The sequence below is a fragment of the Hyla sarda genome, chromosome 3 (genome assembly GCF_029499605.1).
Source record: "Hyla sarda isolate aHylSar1 chromosome 3, aHylSar1.hap1, whole genome shotgun sequence".
NCBI classification, from domain to species: Eukaryota; Metazoa; Chordata; class Amphibia; order Anura; family Hylidae; genus Hyla; species Hyla sarda.
The window spans coordinates 177794792-177809705 of NC_079191.1; the positions used below are offsets into that span (position 1 = coordinate 177794792).

General features: G+C 46.9%; 1 protein-coding gene across 6 annotated transcripts in view; it reads right to left on the bottom strand.

The window, feature by feature from the left end:
* ABCC5 (ATP binding cassette subfamily C member 5) overlaps positions 1–14914 on the bottom strand; it is a 169487-nt gene that overhangs the window by 81440 nt on the left and 73133 nt on the right. For all 6 annotated transcript variants that reach the window (XR_008891201.1, XM_056565597.1, XM_056565595.1 and 3 more), the window contains 3 exons: positions 14402–14635; positions 9618–9791; positions 3147–3294 (listed from right to left, as the gene is read on the bottom strand). Coding sequence is in view for 5 of the 6 variants with exons in the window: in XM_056565597.1 (XP_056421572.1) it covers positions 3147–3294; positions 9618–9791; positions 14402–14635 (556 nt within the window). In the remaining variant the exon portion in view is untranslated. The remainder of the gene's footprint in view (positions 1–3146; positions 3295–9617; positions 9792–14401; positions 14636–14914) is intronic.

Here is a 14914-nt window from a genome sequence, read left to right on the forward strand (position 1 = left end):
CTTTAACAGTAAGAATTTTAATAGAATTTACAAAATCAGTTTAACTTTCTGGAGCCATTTGATATAAAAAAAAAAAAAAGTTTTATACTGGAATACCCCTTTAGCGCGATAAGGACCATGCCCATTTTGACCTTAACCCCTTAAGGACCAGGCCATTTTACACCTTAAGGGTACATTGCCACACGGCGTATTTGCTGCGTATTTGCTGCTGCGTATTTTATTTTCTCTGTTGAAGTCAATGGGTAGGAAAATACGCAGCACCAAATACGCAGCAAAATACGCCGTGTGGGAACGTACCCTAAGGACCAGAGTGGTTTTTGAAAATCTGACCACTGTCACTTTAAACATTAATACCGTATATACTCGAGTATAAGCCGACCCGAGTATAAGCCGAGACCCCTAATTTCAACCCAAAATCCCAGGAAACGTTATTGACTCGAGTATAAGCCTAGGGTGGGAAATACCTCATCCCCCCCCTGTCATCATCCAGACCCGTCATTAACATCCTCATCATCATCCCCTTGTCATCATCCCACACATCCCCCCTTCATCATCCCCTTATCATCCCGCACATCCCCCCTTCATCATCCCCTTATCATCCCACACATCCCCCCTTCATCATCCCCTTGTAATCATCCCACACCCCCCCCTTCATCATCCCCACCCCCCTTCATCATCCCCACACCCCCCCCCCTTCATCATCCTCTTCTCATCATTCGCCCTCAGTGGTCTTCAACCTGCGGACCTCCAGAGGTTTCAAAACTACAACTCCCAGCAAGCCCGGGCAGCCATCGGCTGTCCGGGCTTGCTGGGAGTTGTAGTTTTGAAACCTCCGGAGGTCCGCAGGTTGAAGACCACTGCGGCCTTCAACATCATCCAGCCCCCTCTCACCCCCTTTAGTTCTGAGTACTCACCTCCGCTCGGCGCTGGTCCGGTCCTGCAGGGCTGTCCGGAGAGGAGGTGGTCCGGTGAGGAGGTGGTCCGGGCTGCTATCTTCACCGGGGGCGCCTCTTCTCCGCGCTTCCGGCCCGGAATAGAGGCGTTGCCTTGACAATGACGCAGAAGTACGTTGGCAATGAACGCACCTCTGCATCGTTGTCACGGCAACGTGACTATTCTGAGGCCGGGCCCGAAGCGCTTAGAAGAGGCCTCCCCGGTGAAGATAGCAGCCCGGAACCAGTATCCCACCGGACCACCTCCTCTCCGGACAGTCCTGCAGGACCGGACCAGCGCCGAGCGGAGGTGAGTACTCAGAACTAAAGGGGGTGAGAGGGGGCTGGATGATGTTGAAGGCCGCAGTGGTCTTCAACCTGCGGACCTCCGGAGGTTTCAAAACTACAACTCCCAGCAAGCCCGGACAGCCGATGGCTGCCCGGGCTTGCTGGGAGATGTAGTTTTGAAACCTCTGGAAGTCCGCAGGTTGAAGACCACTGCGGGTGGGGGAGTTCACTCGAGTATAAGCCGAGGGGGGTGTTTTCAGCACGAAAAATCGTGCTGAAAAACTCGGCTTATACTCGAGTATATACGGTAACTCTGGAATGCTTTTAGTTATCATTCTGATTCCGAGATAGTTTTTTTGTGACATATTCTACTTTAACTTAGTGGTAAAATTTTATGGTAACTTGCATCATTTCTTGGTGAAAAATCCCCAAATTTGATGAAAAAAATGAAAATTTTGCATTTTTCTAACTTTGAAGCTCTCTGCTTGTAAGGAAAATGGATATTCAAAATAAAAAAAACTTTGATTCACATATACAATATGTCTACTTTATGTTTGCATCATAAAATTTATGAGTTTTTACTTTTGGAAGACACCAGAGGGCTTCAAAGTTCAGCAGCAATTTTGAAATTTTTCACAAAATTTTCAAACTACCTATTTTTCAGGGACCAGTTCAGTTTTGAAGTGGATTTGAAGGGTCTTCATCTTAGAAATACCCCATAAATGACCCCATTATAAAAACTACACCCCCCAAAGTATTCAAAATGACATTCAGTCAGCATTTTAACCCTTTAGATGTTTCACAGGAATAGCAGCAAAGTGAAGGAGAAAATTCACAATCTTCATTTTTTTACACTCGCATGTTCTTGTAGACCCAATTTTTGCAAGGGGGTAAAAAGGAGAAAATGTTTACTTGTATTTGAAACCCAATTTCTCTCGAGTAAGGACATACCTCATATGTCTATGTTAATTGTTCAGCGGGCGCAGTAGATGGCTCAGAAGGGAAGGAGCGACAAATTGTTTTTGGGGGGCATGTCACGATTTTGCCGCGATAGTCCCCATCAGCTCCGCTGAGCTGCCGGGATAGTTTGTTTCATTTTAGACGCTGAGATCATCTTTGATTGCGGTGTCTAAAGGGTTAATACCGGGCATCGGCCCGATCAGCAGTGCCCGGCATTAGCTGTGGGTCCTGGATGCTCATAGCAACCGGGACCCATCAGGTTTAACCCATTCTCCGTTCGTGAGGATGGTTTAAACCGTTAATGGGACCAGGGTGTACATGTACGCCCTTGGTCCTTAAGTAACAGGGCTCGAGGGTGTACCTGTACACCCTTGGTCCTGGACAGGTTAAAGGAGTATTCCAGGAATTTTTTTTTATTTGACTATGCTAAAGGGGCTGTAAAATTTGTGTAGTTCATAATTTAGTGTCTGTACCTGTGTGTGACAGTTTTCTCACAATTCTTATTTTATTTTCACCACAATATTTATTTTTAACAGCAAACAAAATGACTTGTCTCAGATGTTTCCCAGGTTGCAATGTGGCCAAGACCTGACTCACTAGTGAGCTGATGACAGGGAGCCTGTCTGCTTCAATGGGTGGAGGGATCGCTTGGAAGGAGAGAGATCTGCAAAAGCTGTAGGCACCCTGATTGAAAACCACAGGTCTTTTGAATGGATGTAGCCATTTTAGGTTTCAATGGGTGGGGTGGCTGATGATACCAGTTCACAAAAAGCTTGCCACAGTGTTATGGTAATCACACAACATAACCATTTAGCCCCAAGACAAGCGCAGATTCTTCCTAAGCATTTCCATTACTGCCTACCAGGTACGTACTAAAATCACCTTATGGTGGATAACCCCTTTAAGTGCTTTTCAAACTAGAACATTATTGAAAAGCCAGTGTCCCAAGTATAGCACTGTACTTACTCTGCAAGTTTTGAGAGAATGCTTTCACCCAAGCATACATCTTAATGAATTTAATGTAATTTAGGACCTCATTCATCTTCTGAACACGTTCATCTGTGACTGAAACACACTTTCTTCTGAAGTATGCAGTAAGCCTGGATACAAACATCTGCACAAAAAAGTAAAAAAAATAAAATAAAAATGAGATAGGCATGCACAAGTCAACTAAGGGAAGTCATAGAAAAATCTTACAAAATATTTGTTAAATGTATCACATTTTAGTCTATGGTTGTAGGATGCAGTTGTTAGGTATCAATTATAGATTCCATTTAACTTATACATCTGACGTTTTTCCCAGTGTATACGATAAAGCTCGGTCCACACTAGCCTAATATGGATGTACCATTGCAACCGCAACTCCTGGCCTGACAATCTATGAGAAAACAGGATTATTTCACAATGAGATTTTACCTCTTTTCGACAATGGACGTACATTTGGACGTACATCCACTGACAGCTTCCGCTGTATGAAGTGCGCTCAGAAGCTCAAATACTCCAGGAAGCCATGGCAGTCTGGAGCAATGGAGCGCCCATAACAGTGATCAATGCTGTTCTATGGAGCAGCATTGTTCAGTGTTTACAATCAGAAATTGCATGGTAATAGTCTATGGGTACTAAAAATAAAAAATTAATTTTTTGGGGGATTTACCGTAAAATCTCTCTCGGAGCTTCTATTGGGGGACACAGGACCATGGGTATATATTGTTGCCGCTAGGAGGCTGACACTAGCCAAAAAAAAAAAAAGAAGTCGGCTCCTCCTGGCAGGATTTACCCGCCCCTTGACTCTGAGCAACTCCATTTTGTCCCAAAGCAGAAGGAGAACCAACCAAGAAAAAAAAGTCCGAACACAAACCCAGACAAGAAGGGAACTGACCACAAAAAAACACCCCTACACCAGAGGAGGGGAAAACTGGCTGGCCACAAAAAAAACAATGGGAGGGTGCTGTGTCACCAAATAGAAGCTCAGAGAGAGATTTTACCGTAAGTCCAAAAATCGACTTTTCTCGAGCGCTTCATTGGGGGACACAGGACCATGGTCCGTCCTAAAGCAGTCCCTGGGGAAGGAAGACCCAAGACAGCCAGAAGAACTCAGACGGACAACTGAACTGCCACCTGTAAGACAATGCGGCCCAAGCCTGCATCGGAGGATTCAAAGGTATGAACACTAAAAAACTTGGCAAAGGTATGCAGAGACAACCAGGTTGCCGCCTTGCAAACTTGTAGAGCCGAAGCCCTTGTGGCTGACCGCCCAGGAGGCCCCCCCCCCACCACCACTCGGGTGGAATGAGCCGTCACGCGGAAGGGGGGCACTTGACCCTTGCAGTGATAGGCCTCCAAAATGGCGGAGAGAATGCAACGGGAGATAGTAGCCCTGGAGGCCGGGAGCCCTTGCGCCGCCCATCGGGGAGCACAAACAGGGAGTCACACCGCCAAAAGGAGGAAGTGACCGACAAATAGGTCCAAACTGGCCGGACCAACTCCAGCTTGTGAAGCTGGCGCTCCCGCGGATGAGAAGGGGATGGGCAGAAGGAAGGCAACACGATCTCCTCGTTCAATTGAAAGGAAGTCACCACCATGGGTTAAAAAGAAGGCACCGGTCGAAGAACCACCTTGTCCTGGTGGATTACCAAAAAAGGGGAGCGTCAAGAAAGGGCCGCCAATTCCGACACAAGGAGAATGGACGCGATTGCCACAAGAAAGGCCACCTTCCAAGAAAGGAAACAAAGGGAAACCTGACCCTGAGGCTCAAAAGGTTAAGGTCCCAAGGCGCAGTGAATGACCGGAACGGGGGGACTTCGTGAGCCACACCCTGCAAAAAGGTGCGAACTTGAAGGTCGGACTTAAGAAGACGTTGGAAAAGGACAGAAAAAGACGAAACCTGCCCCTTGATGGAACTGAGGGCAAGGCGCATCTCCAACCCCGATTGCAAAAAGGACAAGAGATTCGGCAGAGAAAAAGAAGTGATAGAGAGAGAGAGAGCTTCACACCAGTGGAAATATGCCCGCCAGGTACGGTGGTAAATCCGAGCCCTAATAACCACAGTTTCAACCGCCAGGCCATCAAACGCAGCGGGAGTACAGTAGGGTGGCAGAAGAGCCCTAGGAAGAGAAGGTCGGGACGATACGGAAAACGGAAGGGAATGTCTGCCACAAGACTGACCACGTCCGCGTACCACACCCGACGAGGCCAGTCCGGAGCCACCAGAATCGCGGAGACGCCCTCCACCTTGAGCTTCTGGACAACCCTGGGAAGTGTCGGGAAGAGGTAGGGGAGAACGAAGGGGGTCGCGAGACCACAAGAGCATTCACCGCCAGAGCCAGGGGATGCCGAGACCTGGACACGAAGCGAGGGACTTTCCTGTTCCGGCGTGACGCAAACAGATCCACCTCTGGGGTCCCCAAATTTGATCGAAGACTTCCGGGTAAAGGGACCACTTGGCCGGGTCCGCGGTGGAGCGACTCAGGAAGTCCGTCTCCTAATGGTCGATCCCGGGAATGTGCACTGCGGAAATGGCTGGAATGTGAAGTTCTGCCCAAAGGAGGATCTTCAATACCGCCTTCTTTTAAGTACGCCACAGCTGTGGCGTTGTCCATCTGCACCCGGACTGGAAGGCCCCAAAGCAGGCGATTCCAATGCAGAAGGCACAGGAAGATTGCCCTGAGCTCCAGAGTGTTGATGGGGAGCCCGGACTCTGACGGAGTCCAATGGCTCCCGGAGCTTGTCCTCCGGAAGAGAGAGATGAGCAGCCGCCATGTCAAAATGAATCCCGAGAAACACCAGGGATTGGGATGGAGACAGGTTGGATTTCACATGATTAATGATCCAACCGAAACTGGAGAGTCTTTACAGTGATGCTGAGGCTGACCGGATTCTAGAGAGGGTGCCTTTATAAGCAGGTCATCCAGATAGGGGAGAACCGAGACACCCTGAGAGTGGAGGAGGGCCACCACTACCCTGAAAACAGTTCCCGAGGAGGGATCGGCACGATCACTCCCTGGGACAGAGTGAATGAATGGCCACCTGAAAGCTGCAGCAAGATCGGAAGATCGAGGAGGGCTGGACCAGAAAAAACGATCCTGGAATAGGAAAATTCTATGAGATAGCCCTGGGAGACAACCTCTCGAACTCAAGCATCCTAAACTTGCGCCTGCCAGATGTCCCGAAAGAGGGACAGGCGACCCCCCACCAAAAGAGAAAACTCCTTGCGAGTCCCGGATTTGGAAGAGGGGCGGTTGGAGCATGACTCCGACTTCCAGGAGGGTAAAGTCTTGAAAGATGGGGCCCTCCTGTCTTGAGGGGCCGCCGGTTTATCCGTGCGGCCCGGAAAACGAAAGGGGCAAAATGAAGAAATCTTCTGCCGTGAACCCGAGCAGCACATACGATTTTGGGGCAAGAGGGAACGCTTGCCTCTGGTGGCCTCAGAGATGATCTCATCCAGGCATTTGCCAAATAGCAAGACCCCAGAAAAGGAAGTACAGTAAGGGAACGCTTAGAGGCTGCGTCGGCGTTCCAAGCCTTAAGCCACATGGAGCGCCAAATAGCCACCAGATTGCTCGAGGCAAAGGCCGCACAGCAGGCTGACTCCAAAGAGGCCGAGCAGAGGTAGTCCCCTGCATGGTCATGTTGAGCTAAAACCGCCAAAACACCTGAGGAAGCACCCGCTGAGATCCCCTGGCGCAATTGACCTGCCCAAACCGAGAGGGCTTTGGAAACCCAAGTGGAGGCAAAGGCTGGGGACAAGGCTGAACTTGCCCCCTCAAAGGCAAATTTCGCCAGATTATCAATGCGCTTATCTAAGGGGTCTTTAAAGGAAGCTGCGTCGGCCAGAGGCAGGGTAGTGGCTTTAGAAAGCAGTGACACAGGAGGGTCCACCGTAGGAGGAGAAGCCCACTTTGTAACAAGATCCTGAGGGAAGGGAAAGAGAGCCCTGAGCTTAGTCCCGTGGAAGCGCTTATCCGGATGCTTCCAAGCCACCTCTTAACAGCTCGTAAAATTCAGTGTGTGGGCTGAAAACTTGGGGCGCCTGACGAGCGCGGCGGAAGAAGACTTCAGGGGTTGCCCGGAAGTTCCTGGGTCCTGTAACATGGAAGGTGTCCCTGACTGCCGACAGAGTTCCCAAGCTCACGAGGGGACTGGGAATGCTCCGGAGGAGGTGGCCAGGGAGTGGAGCTGTGGAGACCGGGAGCTGACACTGGCAGCTGGAGGTGGAATGAGAGCGGGAGCTGAAGTAGGAGGACCCCGCACAGCCTGACTCAGGGGAGAAAGCGGAAGAAAGGCACCCCGGACAGCCCCAGGAAGGCAGGGAGGGGGAACCCACTGCCATCTCCCTAGGGGAAGAGCGAATGGAGGACCGCCCCAAGGCAGAGGCCACTTCCTGGGAAACCCTGGCCAAATCGGAGATTGTCTGAGAGAGAGAGAGATGTGACCCATCTGGGAGCGGAATCAGACCGTCCACCGACCGGAGGACCACCCTGCACGGTAGTCAGGGGAGGATTGGGTCGCAGGGACCTCAGGGTGGACAGGTAGGTTCAGAAGAACTGCCAGGCATTTTGGATGAACAGCTGGTGCAGGCTTAGTAATTGACCAGCGTAGGGACCACCTTCCATGAAGGGGGGGCGGGTGTTGGGTCGGACATTAAAAAGGGCACTAGTAAGTCAGACAACCAGACAGACACAGAATGATCTCACCCACGTCCTGTATCCCGAGAAGAAGGTCCTGAAGGCACGCTGGAGCTGCAGAGGATGACTGGCAGAGAAGCAGAGCTGAGTAGCCGAACAGTGTAAGCAGGCAGGTCCACCCTGGTCAGGAGCAGAAGAGAGGAAGGAGGAGGAGGGGCCAACTGACCCCTGTAGCGTGCGCAAGCTCAGGAGTGGTCAGAGCCCTGACCCCCAGAGCGTGTGCTTCATCTCATAGGTGAAGAAGAGAGGGGGGAGAGGGAAAACCAGCTCCCCTGCAGCTGAAAGCTGAGAGGCCGCCGGTATTAAGAGGAGGAGCTCCCCTAATGCAGGGAACGCAACGCTGCGCCGATAAGTGGACGGAGCTAACTCTCCGCAGCCGAGTAGGCCCGAGCCGCGGGCTCAATTAGTGACAGTGCCCACTGCCCGGACCGGCAGAGGGCGGGTACGCAAAAGGAGGCAGCTGCGCTGTAAGAGCGCTGCGGAAAGGAAGCAGTGGCGTTGGAACACAAGCGGGCCCGAGCCGAAGCACAGTGCAGCCCGCCTGCAGCCCGCCCGCAGCCCGGACCCCATAGATAACGTGGGATCCCCTCGGAGGACATACCCCCCATAAAGTAGATAAAGGAGGAGCCCTTTATAATGGCAGGAATGGCAGGGGAAAGCCAAATGCCTGTTAACCCCTAAAGTTCAAATTATGCAGAATGCACCTGCACCACCAGAGCCCCTCAGCCTCCACTAAGCCCCCAAACCAGGAATTATGGAGAGGGGGAGATGGTGTAGAGGAGTGTGGAAAAGGGGGGTAAAAAATGGGGGGGGGGGGGGGGGGGGGGATGGACACAGACATACTCACCTATATAGACTTACTTACCCACGTAAAACACAGAACATACTCACCCCTGAAGTCTTCGACCAGCTAGGGCCACCTGCCTTAAACCGACCTGGCAAACAGTGGCAAGTGGGGGACTCGGTCCCAGGGTACACCACCCAGCGCTGGTTGCTGGTGAGGAGGGGTTAACGGCCCATTCAACAATGCACTGTGCCCCTAGCTCTCAAGTGGGGATCAGGCAGCACCATGCTCCTGTCGCCCCACGCTAGAGAAAACAAAAAAGGGAGAAAATATTGAATTATACCCTAAAATTAAGAATAAAAACAAAAGAAAAAAGACCAGGTCTGGAGAGCATCAGACCTGTGTCCGCCTCCTGCTGGACACAGCAAAAAAACTGAGTTGCTCAGAGTCAAGAGGCGGGTATATCCTGCCAGAAGGAGCAGACTTTATTTTTTTTTTGTCTAGTGTCAGCCTCCTAGCGGCAACAGCATATACCCATGGTACTGTGTCCCCCAATGAAGCACTCGAGAAAATGTTAATAAATGTGAATAAGCCCCTTCATTAATAAAAGATTGAACTACTCCCTTTTCCCATTTTGCTCATAAGGGTCTATAGGTGGAAAATTTAAAGCATTATGATTATTTGAAGGGGAGAAGGTAAAATTGAGTGTGCAAAAATGTAATTAGGCCCAGTTCTTAATGGGTTGAGGCATATTTTAATTTTAAACATAATTAGTAAGCTATGTAAAAAAAAAAAAAGAACAGGGAATAAATTTTACAAAAGAAAGTCAGAATACCAAAGAAAGGTAAAAAGTTATTTACTATCCATGGAATGAAACTACATATAATCCCTTTATAAAAAGCAGTAATAACTAAAGCAATGAACAACATTTAAAATGATTGAAAAACTGAATAAAAAGCAGTAACTTACCATAGCTGGATAAAATAGGATAAACACTGCGGAGCCAAGAAAACCAGTGGGACCCAATATATAGACATTGTACACCATCCCAAGGACTGCAACAATTGGCCCACCTGCCAGCAGACTGCCAACTGCTGCAGCTTCAAAAACTCGCTGCCCATCACTGGAGCAAACATTTATAAGCTGAAATGACATTATGGTAGTTATTAAAACCTGACTGTAATAATGCATCACTCAACATCCTGCAATTACAATGGGGGTTATTCATCAAGAGTGGTGTAGGTGAACGTCTTTTTACCCCATTAATTCATGTGGAGGTAACAGTGTACCTGCACCAAATGTACTACATGGTATGTGATAAATCTGGTGCTGATCACATTTCTTACTTCAGTACTCCACTTTGTATGGTGATTCCTCTGTGACTTTTTGTTCAACTTTTTATCCCATGCGACAAAATGTGTGACTTTGTAATAATGCTGTCAACAGTCAGTTTCCTAAGCCAAGTCAGGGCTGGTGTAGATTTGCGCCTAACTGAGCGCAGTTGCGACAAAAGATGCAACAAACTGAAAAGTCGCATTTCATGAATTCCTGACCACTTCATGAGATCAACTGAAATCATGACTTGGTATGTTCCTTTAAAAACCTTCTAAAGCAAAAGTTGCAATGAAAAGTCTCAAAACAGCATCTGAGACAAACAGACAAATGTACACCACAAAACCAGGGTAAAACCAATGATAAATTCCCCCCAATTTGTTTTAGATCAACAATAATAATCTATATTAATATAGCACTAGCATATGGTGCAGCACTTTACAATACAGAAGATATATGTATAGATTAAATCAGACATTACAAAGTCACAAACTATTCAACAATTCAACCAGACGATTGAAGGTAATGGCTTACAATGCGAATGAACAGGTTTAACCAACACTTCCGAACAGGGTAGCATACATTAACCACGTAAGGGTCTATTCACACATACACTATCCTGTGCATATGGGATGCACAGGATTTGAAGTTGCAGTCAATCATTTAGTTCACACTGAAATCTGCAGCAAATATCCGCAGAATAGTGTATGTGTGAATACACCCCAACAAGTGTTGGGTCACACGTGCCGTATATGGCTGCGTATTTTCTGCAGCTGAATTCAATAGGTAGGAAAATATGCAGCAGCAAAAACACAGCAAAATACATCACCAGTGACCCTACCCTAAGGAGCATTTTGACAAATTAACGTAACCCCTATTAATGTCGGTCGAACCCCACAAAATCTTACACGTATTGCCTAACTTTTGGAGAGGGAATAAGTTAAAGTGTTATTTGCAAAAAAAAATAAAAATGTATGTAATGCAGATGATATTACATACATTTTTACATCCTTGTGAAGTTCTCAATGCGCTTGTTGGAAGGAACCTTCAATGAAGCCGAGTGGTGGATTTAGACAAGCGGGACACTGGGGGATCCACCGTAGGTGGAGAGGTCCATTTAGAGAGCAGGTTCTGAGTAAATGGAAAAGGGGCTCGAAAATTCTTAGAGCCCTGGAAGCGCTTCTCAGGGTCCTTCCAAACCGTGTCCAGGAGTTCATCAAATTCAACATGAGAACTGAAGACCTGGGGAGGGCATCTCACCCTGCGGAAGGAGACTTCTGGAACTTTCTCTGAAGTTCCAGGGTCCTGCAAGTGAAATGCGTCTCTGACAGCTAACACTAGACTGTCCACCATGTCCGACATACAGGACATTTCCTCCGAGGGCGGGTCCGACTCTGTGTCATCAAGTTCTCCAGGAGACTTGGAACAGACCATAGGATCCCTGGAGCGGGAAGAGGTGGACCAGGAACCCCATGAAGGAGACCGTGAGCGGCTCCTGGGAGAAATGCCTGCTACGGCCAACAGAGGAAATGAATGAATAACCGTGCCTCTGAAAGGAGGCAAACCACTCCTGTCCCAGGCGCTTGTGATGAGAGCGCCTGGAGAAGCGGTGCTGGGAAGCCGCTGAAGTGTCCTGTGGACAGACTGCTGCAAGGAGGAACATTACAGGATGGTAGCCACCACCTGCAGCACCCATGTCAAATCGTAGACTGAGAAAGGGCAGAGGCCCATGCTGGAGTGGGCTCAGGGGGCCACGGGCTCCGGCAGACCATCCTGAGTGTCGGTCAGGGTAGAACTTGGTCACGCAATAGTGCAAGCAGAACAAGTAGGTTCAGTAGAACCACCAGGCATTTTGGTTCTGCAACCCGAACAAAAGTAATAGGTGACCAAGGCAGGGGTCACCAGCCGGAGATGGGCATGGGGTCTGGGGTCGAACATAAAAAATGCTAGACAGACAGCCATATAACAAGGAGCTCACCCAGGTTCCTGTGTCCTGAAGTTGTGGAGAATGGTGGCAGATGCAGATCAAGCAGCAAGGAGAAGTGAGAGATCCCCTGAGGAGAAGAAGGATGTAGGAGCAAGGGAGGTGGGGGTTTTGGAGAGATGAGTCAGCTGTGAACACTAGAGTGCTGCCGTGTAATAGGAGGCTTCCCTGACTCCTTGAGCGTGCGCTGCCGGAGATTGGACAGCGCAGTGTGGTTGGGGGACGTGAGGAGTCCGGAATCCTCTTGCTCCCTCTGAGCCCGCACAAGAAGAATGGCAGGGGCTGGAGTGGAGCCAGACAAAAGCAGATATATGCCCCTGCACTGTGGCCGCAGAGAAATACCGGGGAGCGGGGTCGGAGCAGAGAATGAAAAACGTCTGCCCCGCTCTGAAGGGACGGGCAGCTGCGGCTCCGGAGTCTCGAAAAAAAAAAGAAAAGAAACAAGACCAGGTCTGGAGAGCTCCAGACCAGTGTCTGCCTCCAACTGACACTAAGCTAAAAACTGATTAGCTCAGAATAAGTGGCCGGGTATATCTGGCTGGGAGGAGCCGACCTTTTTTGCCTAGTGTCAGCCTCCTAGGGGCAAGCAGCATATACCCACGGTTTCTGTGTTAGTGTTGAGCGGCATAGGCCATATTCGAATTCGCGAATATATGGACGAATATTCGTCATATATTCGCGAATATTCGCGAATATTCGCATATTCGTTATATTCTTGTTTTATTTTCGCATATGCGAACATTCGCGTATGCGAAAATTAACATATGTGAATATTAGTATATACAAAATTAACATATGCGAAAATTCGCATATGCGAAAATTAGCATATGCTAATTTTCGCATATGCGAATTTTTGCGCGCCAGTCTCACACAGTAGTATTACAGCCTTCTTTACACCACACAAGCTGGAAGCAGAGAGGGGTGATCACTGTGATGTGTACTGTGAAAAAAAAAACAAAAAAAAAAACGAATATTCGTAATTACGAATATATAGCGCTATATTCGCGAAATTCGCGAATTCACGAATATGCGATATTCGCGAATAATATTCGAATTGCGAATATTCGTGAGCAACACTATTCTGTGTCCCCTGAATGCAGGTGACCGAGAAATTCTTTTTTTTTTTTTTTAATTCCATTTAAATATTTTTTCTGCTAAACACCAGATGCTGACAGACCAACACCACTCAATACTAATTCTAACATATTTAGAAATATCCTGTATGTGGCCCTTGTGTGCTACTTTATCAAAACACAGGCCTCATACACAACAAAGCCCCTAATGGATATTGGGGCCTCCTTATGTTTAAGACATTTTATGGGTATCATATCTAGTTGCAAAGGCCTTGAGGTGCCAAAATGTTTTTAGAGACAAGTTGCCGATTGCTCTTAGTTTTATTTTTTATGAGGTGCTATAAATATATATGTGTTGACTTTTAAGAATATATATTTTTGTTTTACACTTTAATTTACTTGTTAAAATAACTATTTTGTGCATCACCATTTTCTTAGAGCTGTAAAATATCCTGATCCTAATACAATGCAGTACATACTCCCAAAAAAATGTACCAGACACTTGGTACATTGCACAGAGTGGGAAAAATGTCTTCTCAGCTGCACTGAGGAACGCACCACCCACACAATCAAACTATTACATTATGTCTTATCTTCCAGTCACCTCCAGAACTGCAGTGACATATGTCATATCTTATACTGCAGTTACCTTTAGAACTGCAGACTGACTTGGAGGGAACATTTACACTGGGCTGTGAAATGACTGGTGGCTGTATTTACAGTGGTCTTTAGACTATTCACATCTGTTTTTTTTGCCTCTATTTTTTCTCTGATACAGTTTGATAAATCTGGGCCATTGATTTTACTGTACAGCACAGTAAGGCTACATGTTATCTAAATTATATAAACAAAACAAGGCATTGTTAATGCAAAGAATTGAAACTATATCAAGAAAGGAAAGGTTCACATGAAAAAAGGTACTTGTTTTTGACAGGAAAGCCATACAGATTTCCACACCAAAAAAAAAATATATATATATTATATATATATATATATATATATATATATATATATATATGTATATATATATATATATATATATATATATATATATATATATATATATATATATAAAAAAATAAAAAGCATTGTTTTTCCTTTAAAAAATAATCTCACAATGGGAGATATGAAAAGAAAAGAAAAAAAAAATACACACACCACAGTTTTTCAAGTAGTGACATGTCACTCTTTCTGCAGAGTACTACTTCCAGTTCCCACTGAAATCTATGGAAGCTGTGCTGGAAAACCCAAAAATCAGCACCAAAATCTGTCAACATGCCCATAAAAAAAAGCTTTAATATAACTAGCCAGTACAGAATGCACACAAAAAAATATAAACAGAGCCAAATACAATAAATACACACCTCTCCCAGTGATTTTTCTTTTATATTCTTAAGCTTTAGAATCTTCTTGAAGGCCATGGTTAGTATCGCTCCTCGAAGACGGGAACCAGTTCGGTAATTTAAAGCCCATGTAAGTGCCAGGGACCAAGATCTGACAAACTCTGTCATCAGTAGCCCAAACACTAACAAGAAGCTGTATTGAAGGTCTGTATCACTCTGCTGGGTATATTCCAAGAGGCTTTTCACTACGAACGCCTACAGGGAGAGAGGCAAAGGGGCATGAGGAGTCTTATACAATTTTCATAACTATTTGACCAAGCTTCATGCTAAGTTAGAATACTGCCAGTGGCTTTTAAAAGACCTAACCTAAACAATGAAGCTGGAGGCAAGTATGTAACCTTTCGTGACAGTGAACAGTAGGGATAAAAAACAGCTTAACTGTAAAGTTACACATACGCCTTCCTTGAAGTAATGAAGTAATGGCAATGAGTTGTAATTAAGCATTCTAACTTAACATAAAACTTACTTTATGAA